The 17,653-nt window shown below is 37.5% G+C and overlaps 1 protein-coding gene and 1 pseudogene across 1 annotated transcript; one reads left to right on the top strand and one right to left on the bottom strand.

The window, feature by feature from the left end:
• Positions 1 to 1,054: 1,054 nt before the first annotated feature.
• LOC123252110 (olfactory receptor 5A1-like) lies at positions 1,055 to 1,996 on the top strand. Its single transcript, XM_044681486.1, has one exon. It carries the CDS (start codon positions 1,058 to 1,060, stop codon positions 1,994 to 1,996), a length of 939 nt encoding a protein of 312 aa, XP_044537421.1. The 5' UTR covers positions 1,055 to 1,057.
• An 8,829-nt stretch (positions 1,997 to 10,825) lies between these two features.
• On the bottom strand, positions 10,826 to 17,653 carry LOC123252721 (annotated as a pseudogene).

Below are 17,653 nucleotides of genomic sequence, written 5' to 3'. Positions count from 1 at the left end.
GGTCAGAAGCCAAATTGCAGAGACCTAAGAAAATGAGAGGAAATGAAGAGGAAGTTCTGACTGGAGAAAGTCTTTCCAAGCAATTTTACCATAAAAGGAAGATGATATAAGATATGTCAAAATATTTTTGAGGATAAGGGAGGAAATTGCATGTTTATAGGCAGTAGAGGAAAAAATAAGCATATAGGAAGACATGAAGGATTATGGAGAGTGGAGATGAAAGAAGGGAGTCTCTGCTGGAGAAGATGAGATGGGACTTGGGCAAGTAGAGGTGTTTGTCTTGGCAAGAAGAAAGACCATCTGATTATATGAGTTCTGGATTTAGGAGAAAGTGGGGTAATATATGTAAGAAATATTAGATGAGGAGAAGGAAGACAGAAGAAGGAACTCTTGGCAAATAGCCTCATTTTTTTCAGTGAAATATGATTTAAGATTCTCAGGTGACAGAATAAGGGAAAGAAGGATCACAGAAGATTCTAAGAGGAATTAAAAGTTCAGAAAAGGTACTACCCATGAAGGGGAAGCTGATCTGATTAAGTAGGCCCCATTGAAGCCAAAATTAATGTAATGCAATGCAAATTTATGGTGGACCCAATCATCATGCTTTCGTCACTTTTATCAACTTCATTCAGTGGTATAGTGAGAATGGCAGTGGCTGGTGAGTGTAATTAAAGGTCAATCTTGACAAGGAACATTCAATGGTATGATAAAGAGTAATGGGGAAATAGGAGGAATGTGAAAAAAATACCCTGTGCAGGTGGAGAGTTGTGCTTTGAAGGAAGGTAGAGATTCTAATATCCAGAAGTGTATTCAAAGACATGGCAGTAGAGTATAGACTATCATGTAAGTAGGAATGCTACAACTCAATTTAATGGTAACAGAGAATGAAAGGAACCAATATAAATTTCATGTGAAAAGTTTGAGATCTTGATTGTGGAGGACTTCAAATGCCAGGCCAAGAATTTTGTATTTTAATTGAGTTAAATTGGAACCACTGAAGATTTTAGAATAAGAAGTTACAAAACTTTTCTTGTCTCATTTTTCTCTCAGCAGATCAATGGATGTGGAAAGAAATGAAACTTCTATAATAGTATTCATCCTCCAAGGAATCTCAGACCAACCAGAGATGCAGGTTCTCTTCTTTGTTCTATTCCTGGGAATCTATGTCATGGCTTTGACTTGGAACTTGGGCCTCATTATCCTTATCAGGAGTGACTCTCATCTTCATTCCCCTATGTATTTCTTCCTTAGTTTTCTGTCTTTTGTAGACATTTGCTACTCTTCCTCTATTACCCCAAGAATGCTCTCTGACTTCTTCCTGGAAGAAAAATTAATTTCCTTCTTGGCCTGTGCTGCTCAGTTTTTCTTTGCTGCCTGGATGGCATTGGTCGAGTGTTGTCTCTTGGCGATCATGGCATATGACCGTTACGTGGCCATCTATAGCCCACTGAGGTATTCCACCATCATGCATCTGCCAATCTGTGCAAAGTTGGTGGCTGGGGCCTATGTAACTGGGTGCCTTGGTAGCTTAGTCCAAACAACAGCTGGTTTCCATCTCCATTTCTGTGGACCAAACATAATTAATCACTTTTTCTGTGATTTACCTCAGATCATAGCCCTGTCCTGCTCTAACCCTTTCATCAATCAAATAATGGTGTTTTTGGTAGCACTTTGCATTGCATTGTTCTCATTTCTCTTTATCATCATGTCCTATGTGTACATCACAGTCACTATCCTGAAAATGCCCTCAGCCAAGGGAAGGGCAAAGGCCTTCAACACTTGTGCCTCCCATCTGACTGCTGTTATTCTCTTCTTTGGGACTTCCTTTTGTGTGTACTTGAGTCCCAATTCTGGTCATTCTCAACACCTGGACAAGGTGTTGTCTGTCTTCTATGCCATCCTCATCCCCATGCTGAACCCCCTGATCTACAGCCTCAGGAATAAAGAAATCAAAGATGCCCTGAAGAGGCTCATGAAGAGGGAAAATTCTCCCTAATAATAATGCTTCTAGTTATCTTTGTTATAATTAGTTAATAAATCTTATTATTAATATGGGACTAGATTCCTGCAATTAAATTAGTAAAAGGAACTTGTGTTTTATTCCCTTCACTGATGTAGATGGAAAATTATTTCTAGGGTATACTCAGAGCATTGCTTAAGGGCACTGAGAACTTAAGCAAAAGGCTAATGATCATGCATGCAGTTAGTTTCTCATAGGCAGAACTTAAATCCAGGTTATCCTGAGACACAGGACAATTTCTCATCCTCTACACCAAACATTCTGGACCTGCCATCTTCCCAGTGTCACCGTAGCATTATCTCCAGAAAATCTCATTGAAATATTGGTTTCAAGAGCCAAAGGTAGACAGAACTAAAGTTAAAGACTCTACTAAGAACCGTATACCTAAGAAAAGCCCATCTTGAAGACTAGCAAAACAACTTTCAGGATTTCTTACCTCTTTGCCACACATACGTCTAAGTTTGAAACCATACTTCCTTGAACTTTCTAAATAATTGTTGAAATGTGTGTCACAGATTTGTTGTAGATTGTTTTTGTACAAACTTTATCACTGTAATAGATATCTCTTTCTAAAAACTGATTAAATTTCATCTATTAATATTTATGAATAATTATTATGCTGGAAAGTGTAGTGTTGGGGATTCTTAACTTTTGGCAATAAAAAGATAATAATCCTTGGACATTATACCTAAAATAATGAGAGGAGATAAAGCCATCTTGTCAATGGGGAAATGACTTCTTTTTAAGCCCTTACCTTCCATCTTAGAATCAAAACTGTGTATTAGTTCCAAGGCAGAAGAGTAGCAAGAACTAGGCAATGGGGATTAAGTGACTTGTCCAGGGTCATACAGCTAGGAAGTATCTGAGGACAAATCAGAACATAGATCGAACTCCATCCCCCATCTCTAGGCTTGGTTCTCAATTCACTGAGCTATCCAGCTAGCCTTGAAATGATTGGTAAATGTGTGATATTGAGCCATATATATTCGTGTATGTTTAGAAGTGTTTTCCTTAATCCAACTCTAAGGCATATAGAATAAATCAATCTAAAATAATTTTAAGCAAACCTGCGTACAAAAAGCTGATGACACAGGGGGAAAAAAGATAAGAAAATTCCATGCCCTCAAAGAGTTCATATTCTAATGGATAGACAGCCTGCAATTAACCAGATATATCGAAAATACAAAAAGAGGTGATGAGGATTAATTTCACGTTTTAAGACTCAAGAAAATAGAAAAGGCCTTCAACTGAAGATGATGCTTAAACTAAGACTTGAAAGGAGCTAGGAAAACTAAGAGGCAAAGATTAGGAAGGACTTCCCAGTTATGGAGATGATCAATTCAAAGACATAGAAACCACAGCAGATGGAGTGTCATGGCAATGAAACAACAACGAGGTCAGTGTAGTTGGATCTGAAAGTATTGTGAAACTTTACCAGTAATTAGCCTCAATAATAAATAGTTCATTTCTTGGAGTCCCTTTACTTTGAAATAGAGTAGGCATGAGTTCCTGAGTTGTTCTTAAATTTTTTCTGTGTCATGGATTCCTGGAATAGTCTGATGAAGTCCAGAGATTCTTCTCAGAATCATGTTTTATTTGTATAATACAAAACACAAGGAATTAAAAAGGAAGCCAATTATATTGAAACATGATAATCAATTTATAAAAACAAAAAGTTCATAGATAGTAGGTTAGTAACCCCTGGTGCTCTGGTCTCTCATAGACTCTTATAAGGAAATGAGGAAAAGTAGGAACTGTTGCCAAAGAAGAGACAGGGAAGATTCCAGAACTCTAGGAGAGTGTCAGTGTGAGACACTCCTGAGGACAGTTGATCTCTCTGGAAATGGTTGAGAGTGTGTGTCTGAACTCCTCAGGTGGACTGAATGGGTTTGACCATTTCTCCCTTTCTTTGTGGCTGTCCTTCTGGTTCAACTGTGTTCCTGTTTGTGTATCCAGTTACTCCTGATCTACAGAGACTCTCACAGAACTGTTGAAGCCAACTGTCAGTGAGATACTCTCCCTTTGAATCTTAATCCTGTTTATCTGCTAACCTTTTCCTATTCTAGTTACCATCTAAGGGGGAAATTTTGGTTAGTGAGGTATTGTAGGAGCTGGGACTTTTAGGTAGAGAGAGTGTACTGTTAGAGCAGATACAACTTCAAGGAGACAACTACTAGATTTTGGTGGGAGATTTAGTTACATCATTTAGTCAGATTATCTTAATCCCCCTCCTTTCCTTCCCTTATTTTTAATAAACTCTGTTTTATGTCAGTTGGGTATCTTGCTAGATTCCTCTTGTTGGCCTTCTCAAACCTATGTTACTTCTGATAACTGGTCCTAACAACTATCTAAAACCCTATACCACCAAGCATCCAATTTACTTTAATCTCTATCCACTGAGCTACCCAGCTGCCCCCTCAGTCTCTCTTAAAGAAACAGTAATAAAATATAAAGTCTCTGTAAGAGAGGCTATATAAGCTCTTGTTTTACATTATTCTAGTCCTCATGTAAGACATTATGCTACTTCACTCTGCATCAGTTCATAGGTTATTCCATGATTCTCTTAATTCTACATACTCATAATTTCTTATGGTATGACAACATTCCACTGTGTACCTTGTTCAGTCATTCCTCAATCAATGGGCTTTATTATGGGGAAAACCAGGTGAATTAATTTAAATATTATTTGTGGGCTCAGTGGGGTGGATAGGAGACAGGAAAGAACAATGGGTAAGACTTTTCAAGCCAGGGAACCAGGTTTAACTATAAGGGGAATGACCGTTGACAGAAATGGCAGTTAAGTCTGACTCACCCAGCCCCACCCAGCCTAAAATAACTTAAGAGTATTAAATACACACAATGAGGACTTTAAAGTACTTAAAACCACACAGGGAAACAGTTTAATTATAATATGAGGGGATTGGAAAGGGGGTTAGGTGAAGCTATGACTAACTACCCACTACTGAAGTCAAAAGGGGCAAGATCCTTATCCAACCTGGCTTCTGCCAGGTTTTGACAGCTTGGCTAAGGACCTGAGGAAGAGGGCTTGAATTTGGAGTCTCACAACTGTTCCAGAGATGTTATCAGGATGCCAGGAACCAACTCCTCCACAGCCGATGATCCAAAGTAACCAGGTAGGGAGAGATGTCTATAAAACTGTCCACCAGATCACAGGCCACTTCCCTACACAGAGATGACTTGCAGGATTGAGGTCTTCTGCCTTTTCAACCTTCACCACTCTCCAAGATCCCAGGTCAAAAGGAGACTGCAGATTGCACTTCTGCTCTGAACCCCTCATAGCACAGCAGTTTACTCAGCTCTCTCTTCCTACCCCCTGCATTCTATTCAGAATGTCCATGACCTCCAGCAAAGGCTTTCTCTAACATGCTTACACAAATCTGCTTTTAAACTTTTACAGCCTCTACCTATTACAGCTTCTATATTATTACTAATTCTTTGCTACTAAAAAGAAAGCAAAAAAAAAAAAAAAGGTATTTCAATGAATATTTTGATCTTTTGTTCTATCTTTGACCTCTTGGAACCTATTCCTCATAGTAGGATTTCTGGGTCAAAGGTCATGAATTTCTCTGGACCAACTCCCAGCTGTACCAATAGTGCATTACCATGCGTGACTTTCTACCATTATTGTTTTCATCTTTTGTCTTTGCCAAATTGCACTTTGGTTCACTTTGGCAATCTGATGAAGTCTATACACTCCTTAAAATGATGTGTTTTTTTTTTCCCCACATTGATACTTGACAGAAATGCTAAATTTCAGTTAGAGATTAACGAAAACAAGTATTTATATTTCCCCATCTAAATTCATAGACTTCCCAAAATCTGACCATAAAAATCCACAACAAGAATATATGCCATAAACAAAATTGTGGAAGTTGCCTGATCTGGTTTTCTATCTCTATTTGCTAATGATAGGATGGATTTTTAAGAGAAAATAACATGCTTTGTCCCAAAGAAGAAATATAAAGAGATGCTTCTTTGCAGAAGCAGAAGTGCATATGTATAGAATAATATATCTAATAGGCCTTTTTCACCTTTTAATTGTTTTTTGTTTCCCTTTTCCCCCTTCTATTCTATAGGGGATGGTTCTCAGGGAAGGAATAGGCAGAGATAAATAGGGTGAAATGTAGGTGATATGAAAATAAAAAATCACAATAAGATATATATACAGTTTTAATAATCTTTATATAACAATAATAATTAACATTTATATAGAACTTTAAGGTCTATGGAATGTGCCTTACAAACATTATCTGAATATTTGTATTGTATATTATAAACAAATATTATCACAATAACCTTGAGAGATAGGTATTATTATTGTTACTCTCCTTTTAGGAGATTAGGAAACCAAGTCAAAAAGAAGTCTTTTCCATTAGAACATAAAATTCTTGAGGTATGGGACTACATAAAAGAAGTAACTTGGCCAGGGTCACATGGCAAGTAAGTATCAGAGGCTGGATTTAAAATGAGTCTTATTGATATCAAGTTTAGTGCTCAGTACAATATAACACCTAGCAGCCTCAATAGGCTTATAATTTGTGTAATTTTAAGCAGAAATAAATCTCAACTTTGCCAAATGCCTTTTATTCATACATTGATTTAATTATGTTTGGGATGATTTTGTTTTTATGTGATTATTATTTTCCTCATGTTGAATGAATGATACTTTCATTGTTGGTATAAATCCAACTTAATCAGAGTGAATAATTTTGGGACATATTTTTGATGTCTTTTTTTAGAATTTTATTAAATGTTTTGAAGTCAATATTTTTCTTAATTGGCTATAATTTCCTGCTTAACATGTCATGTCCATACTCATTTATAAAAGGAATTGGATAGATAATTTTTCTTCTCAATTTTTATGAATAATTTATGGAGCATGGATATTAATTGTACTTTAAATTCTTATGACATGGGCATTGTACAGAGATGGCATGGACCCTGAACCCTCAGGAAAGAACTTCATGTGACAAGATCAAACCTAGAACTTTCATCTTTAGGCTAAGTAAACTGGGGTTCATTAAATCTTTCTAGGCTACAAGTTTTGGGTCTTCCAGATTCCACATTGACACCTATCAGAGAGAAATGTTAAAATTTCATAATTATTGTTACTGTTATTGTCCTTTTGAATTTGAATTAACTTTTCTTTTATAAATTTGAATATTTTAGAGCAAATATATTTAATACTAATATTGATTCATTGCTACTTTCTTTTTAAGTATAATGCACTTTTCCTTTTTTAGAACTCTTAAAATGACATGCTTTTGTTTTTATTTGACAACATAATTATAACTTCAGCTTTATCAATTTCCCTTATGCTAATAGATTTTGTTCTTATTTCTATTGTCGATGTGGAATCTAAGTCTCAGGATAACAAAAGATATTATTTGAGCTTGAGTGGGAATGATCATTCCCATCAGGGCCAAGCCCAAACTGAGTGACTCTTTTTTTGTCTCCAGAAGCTTTTTCCCATTGTATCACATCCTCCTCTTGGGGATCAAACTCAGGACCTTCAGTTTACAAAACTGCCTACTGTGCTAAAGAGTCACTTTTTTCTCTTTCCTTGTTTAAGAGAAGATAATCTCCAAATGTGCAAATTCCCTTAAGATAAAACCCATTATAAGATTCCTATCTGATACTGAATATGTTTACCTCTTCTCCCATGAGACTATTCATTATTGAAATCCTTTATTTTTCCCTTCTAAAGAAATACCTTTCCCCCATTAATACCTACACCCAAATCATCCCTTCCATAGCCTATAGCCCTATATCCTTTTTTGTTTCCACTCTCAAACATATATATGGAAGGAATAATAAATTTCACTTCACTTTTCATCTGTTGATGTCATAAGGGTACATAACTCTTTTCCTTCAATGTCTTATCTCCTCTATTCCAATTACTAAAACTTTTTATTCTGTTATTCCCTCCCATAAATGATATTAACTCACTTAAAGGGATCAAAAGACTTAATCCATAGAACATTCAACTCTTCAAGTTTTCCTTTTCCTGGTTCTTTATGTTCCCCTAAAATTCTTAGCCCCATTGGTCCTTTTTGTTCCTGGATGATCCTACTTTCTTCTTTCCTTCATCTTGTATGACTTTCTCTTTTTTTCCAAGAAAAACTACAAATATGACACTTTGCTTCATTATTTAGTATGTTTTTGATAAATATACATACTTGCCTTTCTTGTGTTGTTCTTTAGTATGCTTGCAATACGAATACTTAGATAATCTCTGTGGAAGAGATAGAGTGCAGGGATGATTCACATGCCTCTCTGGTTGAATGTCTGTCTTTTTTCATTGATGGCTAGTTTCAGGTCTTTAAGATATGTCATTTGGGGTTGCAGAATCAATTTCTTTGTATTTCAGAATACATTATTCCTTTTTCTTCCCCATTTACTCATGGATGAAATGTTTATTTATTTTGCAAGTTGTTGGAATTTTTCCAGTCAATTGCGAAATTTGTCAGAGGTCCAGGATAAATCAGTAAGATATGGAGATAGGAGATCTGGAAGTCCTCAGTTCAAATCCTTTCTGCGAAACTTAAAAGCCATGTTCTGATGGCCAAGTCACTAAACCTTTATTGAATTCAGTTTTCTCACTTTTAGTAGGGCAATCTATAAAACACGTACTGTGACAGGTACTGCACTAAGTACTTTACAAATATTATCTCATTTGATTCTCACAATAACCTGTAAGGAAAGTGCTATTATCATTACCATATTACAGCTGAGGAAATAGACAAGGTGAAGTGACTTGTCCAGGGTCTTACAGCTAGCATCTACAGCTGGCTTTTGAACATTGATCTAATACATATAGTAGCTACCTCGTGTAGTCATTTTAATGAAGAATTTTGCACATAGTAAGTCATTATATAAGTGAATGCCAACTATTTTGAATGAAGGATGTATTCCCAATAACAAATGTGATAGGAACTCTCATAGAGAGAAGTGATTCTCAAATACATTTGAGCCAATAGGATTTTCTTTTCCATTTGCCTTTAGCAATGAGATTTATGTAATGAGGGTTTATGACTAAATCTGTAATGGTGACTGGAAAGCTGTAAAGCAGTCAGGAAACTAATATGGACTAGTCACGAGCTGTAGACTGGAGGTATTGAATGTAGGAATGTCAAATACCCAGCACTTAAGTCAGCCAAGGGATTGGTGTAATTTCCCTTGGTAAGGACTAAACCCTTTTAAGATGATTTTCCTTCAGCCTCTGACCTGGCTGAGGAAGTAACTCCTATTGGTTGGTAGTGAGATTATACAAGAAGGGAAGTATGGTGCTTCCTGTCTAAACAGTTAATGGAGTTACTCTGTCTCTCTCTTAGAATCTTGAAAAGCAGTCACTATTCAGATCTAAGATGAAGGTAGGATACACTAGTTCTTAAATTAACCTAAGGATTTATTGAATAAATTGGTTTGGGAAAAGGGATTGGAGAGTGGGTTAGGAAAACTATGAAGCTAGTTTATTATTGCCTTCTAGATCTAAGTTCAGGATGTTGATAAACTCCTTGCTATGATCTTTAGCTCTCCCAAGGGACCAGCCCTGGGACAGAAATAAAATGATCTCTTGATGGTAAATATAAAGCAATCTCTTGATAAGGAATAATTGGTATATCGGATTGATGTTCCTATTTGGTTAGCAATGATCTTTAACCCTGCCTGGCCTAGGAAACTAAGATATCCCACATTCCACCTCCCTTGATCCACCCAGATCCCACCCCAAGGGGTAGAAGGAAAGGTGAGAAGTGAAGTAGGGAAAGAATCTCAGCTTTGGGTCTCCAGGCCTTTATATACCCTGGGTCCAACATGCCAGCTCATGTCACGGTCAACATTCCAACCAGGGCAACTGACAGGTTGCCCCAATAAAATATGGCAGCATTATTTTCTATATTACACTATTCATAGCATGCTCTGGCAGTCCACTGATGCTTATATATAATTAATTATATGTAAGCAATATGTAGTGTATTATAAGCACATTTCTTAATATTTCATTATATTTAGAATCTTTTATTTCCTTCATAGAGCTATTTCCTTTATTGATACAGATTGGAATCTCTGTATCTAAGAAAATAATACTTTTATGGTAAGGAGGGAAATAAGCATATTATTGGCCAATACTTACTTAATGAGACTCACCATTTAGTCAAACACATACTCCATCACTGAGACTGGCCTAAAAGCCTCCCCAACTTGATAGGACTGGTCAGAGTTGACTTTTTGCTAGTATAGCCCTTGATAATTCAAGGTCATCTCCATTCCATAATGAGATATTTGAGCAGAATGGTCATGGAAGCATTCCTCCTTAACTCCACAATGACAAAACCCTTACTCACTCATCTCCCTGCAGTGGAGAAAATTAAACAAATGGTGAATATGTTACCAGTAGTACAAGGCTACTAAACCCTTGAGTTCAATCAGTGACAATGACAAATAATTCTGGATTTGGGATCAGAAGACTGAAGTTCAAATCCAGCTTCTATAGTTCCCCTATGTGAGGTCTTAGAGAATTTTCTGAAGTCATCTTGGCCTCTGCTGACATATAAAAAGATAGCTGTGGACTAATTGATCTCTAAATCCCTTTGATTTCTTAATCTTTGGGAACTTTTTGCAATCCCATATTCATTCTGGAAATTAATGGAAAAATTTAAAAATACATACTCCAATTCTGCTTCATCTCATTCCCCATTTGTCTCATTCCCTTGGGCAATCACGTGGATTGGTATTCCTGATTTTTAAAAAAGTCTCTATAGTGGGTCAGAAGGAGAACAACTTTCAGGCTGAGGAGGAAGCATCACTGACATTGGAATCCATGAAACCCTGGGTCCTTTTCCAGGTTATGCCTTGGATCTGCTCTTCCATCCCAGAGATCTAAGAAAGAGAAGCTAAGTGAGAAAATTCTCAGAGGGCCTTCAAGAATACCTGAATTTTCCTCCAAAATATTCTTTAGAGGTTCTCTCCAAGGGATTTTCCCAAACTGTAAAAATTCCCAGGAGAGGCAGTTGATGTTGAGGAAAGTAAATAAACAAATAATTTGCTTAAATACCTTTATGGAGAGATGGACAGTTATGGGATAAGTCTGATGAGAGAAAATATAACCCTTGCCAAAAAGAGTGATCAGGAAGGAAATGATATATGGTGGAAAGATCAATGGATTTGGAGTCAGGATACTCAAGACTGAATATTGTCTTTGGTACTTCTTAGTTCTATGACCTTAAGGAAGTCAGTTTCCTTTTCATTGCCTCAGTTTCTTATCTGTACCCTTGTGTACCCTAGAACTCCAATTCCCAGCACCCCACTCTCCTTCTCATGTTACGTGCTGATGTATGGAGGGTATGTTTGGTGTAGCCCTCTCTCTCTGTCTCTCTCACTTTCAGTAATAGGTGAGGTGAGGTGGGAGGCAGGAGAACTTGTTCACATGGTTTTAATTTTGTTAGATAATTAGGTTTTTTTTACTTCTATTTCCTTTTTATTCCTTCTACTTCAAGTGATTATTAATAAAGTATAAAATATAATTCTTGGAGTGTTTGGTATTAATTTTAATCTTATAACCTGGTGAAGTTGGATGAGATGGACACTAAACAATTTTCTAGCTTCATATCTTTGTTCCTATGACCTAGAAGAAATGTCTCACCTGTTGGAACCTCAGTTTCATCATCTACCAAATGAATGGATCAGTCAACTAGTTTCAAATACCTACTCTGTGCAGGCATTATGCTAGATGCTAGAAGTATAAATATGAAACAGTGCTGGCCCTAAAGGAGCTTGTAGTTTATTCAATGACTTTGATTTACCTTCCAGCTCTAAACCTCATTGTTCCAAAATAGGGAAGAAAGGAATCCATACGATGTCAAGTAAATAATGTGAGCAATATGGTGGAACACCACTGCCTACTTTTATCCAAGTGGCCATCAGGCTCTTCCTTTGAAAGAGTTCCCAAAACCAATAGACAGATTGTTGGAGTATATTGCAAGGTAATTAAAAACATCATGCTGAAGCAAATTCTTAGGCGACCCAAAGGTAATTAGAAACAAAGAAGAGTGCTAGTACAGACACCATAGGAATGCACAGAATTCTGGCCAATGGGCCTATTAGTTGTCATTTCCAGAAGTGTTTCATTGTTGGAATAAAATATTCCTTTGCTAATGTCATCAGAGTGAACGTGTTCCTCATGTAGGCACTGGAGGGCACTCGATCCATTTCTTTCTAGTCATGGAGGCAAGAAACTCTATTTTATAGTCAAGAATATTAACAACCACAGAACTACAAAAAAATCTCCAAATACAGAATGTCAGAACTGCAGAGGGCCTCAGAACATAGAAAGTTAGATTGAGAAAAGACGTTCATACACTAGATATAAGATGTGAAAAGAGCCATGTAACCTGGAATATGGGATCTTAGAGACAGAAAAGGCATTAGAAAACATTTTGTCTAGGTTTCTCATTTTAAAGTTTGGGAAACTGATCAAGGAATTCCCCTTGAGTCACACAGTAACTATTAGAAAAGCTTGGCTTACAAACCAAGTATACTGAGTGAAGCTGTCCACCGACTCCACGAAGATTCCTAGTGGGTTGGACACTCAGAAAGGGGAACCAAGGACTGAGTGAAAATGGGTTACGGGTTAAGGATTAATGGAAAGAGAATATAAGGCGAGAATAAAGACACGCAGACACAGAAAGTTTTGGCATAAGGTAGACAGACAGCGAGTAAGCTCTGATGGTCAAGAGCTTATTGGTTAGGAGCTCTGATGGTCAAGAGCTCTCTTGCCAACTGATGTCTTGTCACTTTTATTGGGGTTACAACAGTATGGGGGGAAGGGGAGAGGCTGGTGGCCTGATACATTAACATTATGAGGTAATCATCATAAAATGCAAACTGCCAAAACCTAAAACAATAAGTAGAGCTAAGATCAGGATCCAGGGTGGATATGGCCTAAGGCATCTACTGATGTTTGATACCTATGTTAATTGATCATTGAAGGAAAAGTAAGGAGACTGAGATAACTGACTCTCTTCTGGGGTGTAGCCTTAGAGAAGGGCTAGGGATTTGGCAAGGTCAACATTCAATTTGACTCAGGATTGCAGAGATCAATCATTAGCAGTATAAGAGTTAAGTTTTTGAATACTTCTTAAAATAATATCACAATTAATGTATACCTGGATTGCTACACTGAGTCTCAGACTAGTGCTTTTTCCAGTATTTGTTATTGAGAGTCAATATCTTCCAGCATTCTGTACAATCTCAGGCAAATCACTCTCCAGGACTCGGTTTCTTCCATTTTTTAAAGGTTAGACTTTGAGAAAACCTAAAGCCTCTTCTGGTTCCAAATAAATGGCAATGGGCTCCTGATTGTAAAACTAGTCAACAACCACTCATGTTTTTAGAAATCAAAAACCAGAAGAAAATTTCCCCATTCCATTGGACCTAAGCAAAGCCACATAAAAAAGCCCATGTATAAGGTTATGGAGGAAGGGGATGGAGTGTTTTGTTAGAGGAATTGACTAGTATATCAGTGTGATTAGAAGGAGAATTAATATGCATTAAGATTGGAAAGAGATTCAAATTGTGGACTACTTACATGCCAGGCTAAGGGGTTTGAATTTATCATAGAGGTAAGAAGAAGTCACATAATGTTTCTTATTAGGGGACTGAGGAAATTAATCATTTTCTGCCTTCTTATTTTGCCCTCATCATAGCAACGATTCTGGGAAGGAAGAAATGAGACTTCTATCACCATGTTCATTCAGTAAAGAATCTCAGACACCCAAGCTGAAGGCTATCCTTTCTTCTATATTCCTCAGAATCTATCTCATGGCTTTGATCTGGAAACTGAGCCTTATTATCCTCATCAGGAATGCCTCCCATCTTCCTTCTCCCTTGTACTTCTTCCTCATTTTCCTGTCTTTCATAGACATCTGCTACTGTTCCTCTATTAACCCAAGAATGCTCTCCAACTTCTTCCAGGGAGAAAAAAAAAAAAAAAAAAAAAAAAAAAAAAAAAAAAAAAAGCATTTCCTCCTTACCTGGGCCATTCTGTATTTTGCTATGACTTGAATGGAAGGTGTTGAGTGCCACCTCCTGGCCATCATGGTGTACAGCCACATGTGGCCATCTGCAGCCCACAAAGATATTCTACCATCATTCATCCGCCTATCTGTGGGAAGATGGTGGCTAGCGCCTCTGTGGCTGGACTGCTCAGTAGTCTAATTCAAACAACAGCTGGGGTCCATTTCCATTTCTGAGGGTCAAATACTATCGAATATTTTTTCTAGGAGATGCCTCAGATCATTTATTAGTCAAATATTGGTGGTGGTCATTTTCTTTGTATTGTTTTCATTATTCATTATCTTCATGTCTTATGGCTCTATCAGAGTCTATCCTGAAAGTACCTTCCACCAAAGGAGGTGTGAAGGTCCTCAACAGCAGCACCTCTCACCTAACTGCTGTGATCTCTTCTCCGGCACTGGCCTCTGCATATCTGCACCCCAAAGCTGTCATTCTTGGCACCTGGACAATGTTCTGTCTGTCTTCTAAGTTACACTCGTCCCCGTAATGTATCCTCAGGAATAAGGAGATCACACACTGAAGAGCCTGATGAAAAGGGAAAGTCTGCCTGAAAAATAATTCTTCCCTAAGTCTTTATTATCATTCATTTAGAATGATCTTAACACTGGTTTTGCAAGATGAAGGCTTCTGATAACATTGGTACAGGGGAGACCCAATGTGGAAACTCCTTAGTCTTACAGAGATGGGATTTGAGAGGTTGGTGATGGGGCACACAGCTAATATGTGACTAACAGAACTTAACCCCTGATCCTCCTAAGGAAGCAACACAATAATCTAGGACAATTCTGAGGTACTTACGACAAAGAATGTTATTTACCTCCATAGAAAGAACTCTTAGAATCAAAATGCTTATCAAAAGGAATGATTTTTTTACTTCATTTGGGTTTTTATTTTAGGGTTGTGGCTTTATATGATTATTCTATTACAAAAATGCAAAATATGAAAATATCTTTTCCATAATAATATATGTATAAGGCAGATTGAATTGCTTACCAACTCCAGGAAGGGGGAGGGAAGAGAGGGAAACAATTTGGATGATGTAACTTCAGAAAACTTAAGTGGGAAATTGTGATTACATATAATTTATAAAATAAAATATATTAAAAAAAATAAAGTTGGGGGCAGCTGGGTAGCTCAGTGGACTGAGAGCCAGGCCTAGAGCCGGGAGGTCCTAGGTTCAAATCTGACCTCAGACACTTCCCAGCTGTATGACCCTGGGCAAGTCACTTAACCCCCATTGCCTACCCTTACCACTCTTCTGCCTTGGAGCCAATACACAGTATTGACTCCAAGACGGAAGGTGAGGGTTTTAAAATAAATAAATAAATAAGCAAATAAATAAATAAATAAATAAATAAATAATAAAGTACCTGAGATTTGGGAAATAAAAAAAGAAAGTATAAGATTCAAGAGAATTCTTGGAAGACACCTTGTCTCTCGAGTTCTCATCTTCAGCCTTGTATTTCTTAGCCTTCTGGACCATACACCAAATGTCTCCTTTGCTCAGTTGACCTTTTTCATTGGTGATGATGATGTTATATCTGAGATCTTCTCCACAGCAGAAACATTGAGGATATCATTTGCATTAATACCAAATCTGAGGAAAACCCTTGGGGAAACATGGGATTCCTATGAGCTCAGACTTTTGTCAAGCAGGCCATTATCTTTTGTCATTACTTTCTCACCTTCATAAACCTGAATAAGGATACTAGACTGGTTGTCTGAGTACCAGGGAAAGGTCTGTGTTTTCTTTCTGAAGATGGAGGTACTGCATTTGGTCAGAACTTTCATAACTCCACCAGCAGTTTCAATTCCAAGGGAAAGAGGAGTGAGGCACAACAGCAGCAAGTCCTTCACATTCTCATATTTATCTACAGATAAAATAACCCAGACAGTTGCACCATTGACAATAACCTCATGAGGATTGATGGTCCTGTTGAGCTCTTTGTAAAATAAAAAGTCCTGCAGAAATTTCTGGATTTGAGGTATCCAAGTGGAACCCTTTGCTAAGATGATGTCATGAGTCTGTGATTTATCCATTCCTTTTTATTTTTATAAGTCCTTTTTTTGATTTTCATTTATTTTTTAATTTACATGTAAAAACAATTTTGCAATTGTTTTCTGAAATTTTGCAATTCAAATTCTCTTCCTTTCTCCCTCCCACACTCCCTCAGGTGGTAAATAAACTGATATCAATTATACTAGTGCTTTCATGCAATACACATTTCCATATTTCCTGACATAAGACATGTATCACTTTTTACAATGAAAAATTCATCAAGGAAATAAAGTGTAATTGAATCTGTGATTTATCTAGCTTGGTAGCTCTTTGGGCTTTTTCCCACAAGGTCTAGCATGGCATGGAAGAGATCAGAACTCAGGTCTTCCAAATGGGCCTGGGTCACAGAGGTGTAGAAGTTGATATCTTCATAGAGGGAATCAGTGTCGGCACTGGCCTGGGTAGTGGAAAAGAGAGTGTGCTTTGTGTGTTCACAAGAGATATGCAGATGGCAGACACCCCTCTTATTCTCAATGATGTCCTTTTGCTTTCACTTTATCTCAGCAATGAAATGATTGACCATGTGGTTACCAAAGTCCTCCCAACCCAGGGGAGAAACCTCAGCCATGGACTTGACTTCAAAGATACCATCTTCAACTATAAGAATGGAGACATCAAAAGTAGCACCTCCAAGATCAAAGATCAATGTATTTCTCTCATAAACTCCAAAATTTCACAAAAGAAAAGTGTGTTTGTTTCAGGAAATCTATTGGAGCATGAAGAGTAATTTAGAACTAGAGGCTACAAAGAAAGACAGAATTAAATGTATTGGGGGCAGCTGGGTAGCTCAGTGGATTGAGAGCCAGGACTAGAGACAGGAGGTCCTAGGTTCAAATCCGGCCTCAGCCACTTCCCAGCTGTGTGACCCTGGGCAAGTCACTTGACCCCCATTGCCCACCTTTACCACTCTTCCACCAAGGAGCCAATACACAGAAGTTAAGGGTTAAAAAAAAAGGGGGGGCATTAAAAAAAGAATTAAATGTGTTATTCTCAGAATGACATTCAGCTTGCACCCCATTTTCTTGAGGCAGAAGCACCCATTTGGTACCCCAGCTGAGAGGAAGATGTGGAGGGGTAGTTTGTTACCTTTTGTTGAACATTTATCTGGAGCACACTAGGACAAGCCTGGGAAAGTACAGAGACCCTGATTCAAGGGCAATAAATAATTCAGTTACTTTTTTGTATCTCCTAAGGATGATAAAAAATGTTACATGTAACTTTTTTTAAACTCTTCTCTTATTTATTGTGGTAGTACTTTGAATCTAGCCTACCTGATTAACTTGTAAGTCTTGACCCAAAGACTAGGGGAGGTGGGGGGGATGGACAGAGGAGAGAGAGGGGAGTTAAATTAGGATCCTACAAAAGGTCTGTTTTTTTACCCAAGTATTTGCATTTGCCATTAGGGCATCTTTCTCTTTTCATGAAAGAAATAAAACTGCTGCTTTCCTCCTCTCTTGTTCTCTGACTCCAATTTGCTT

This window comes from Gracilinanus agilis, chromosome 6, assembly GCF_016433145.1.
Source record: "Gracilinanus agilis isolate LMUSP501 chromosome 6, AgileGrace, whole genome shotgun sequence".
NCBI classification, from domain to species: Eukaryota; Metazoa; Chordata; class Mammalia; order Didelphimorphia; family Didelphidae; genus Gracilinanus; species Gracilinanus agilis.
This window is presented reverse-complemented; position numbering and strand designations above follow the sequence as displayed.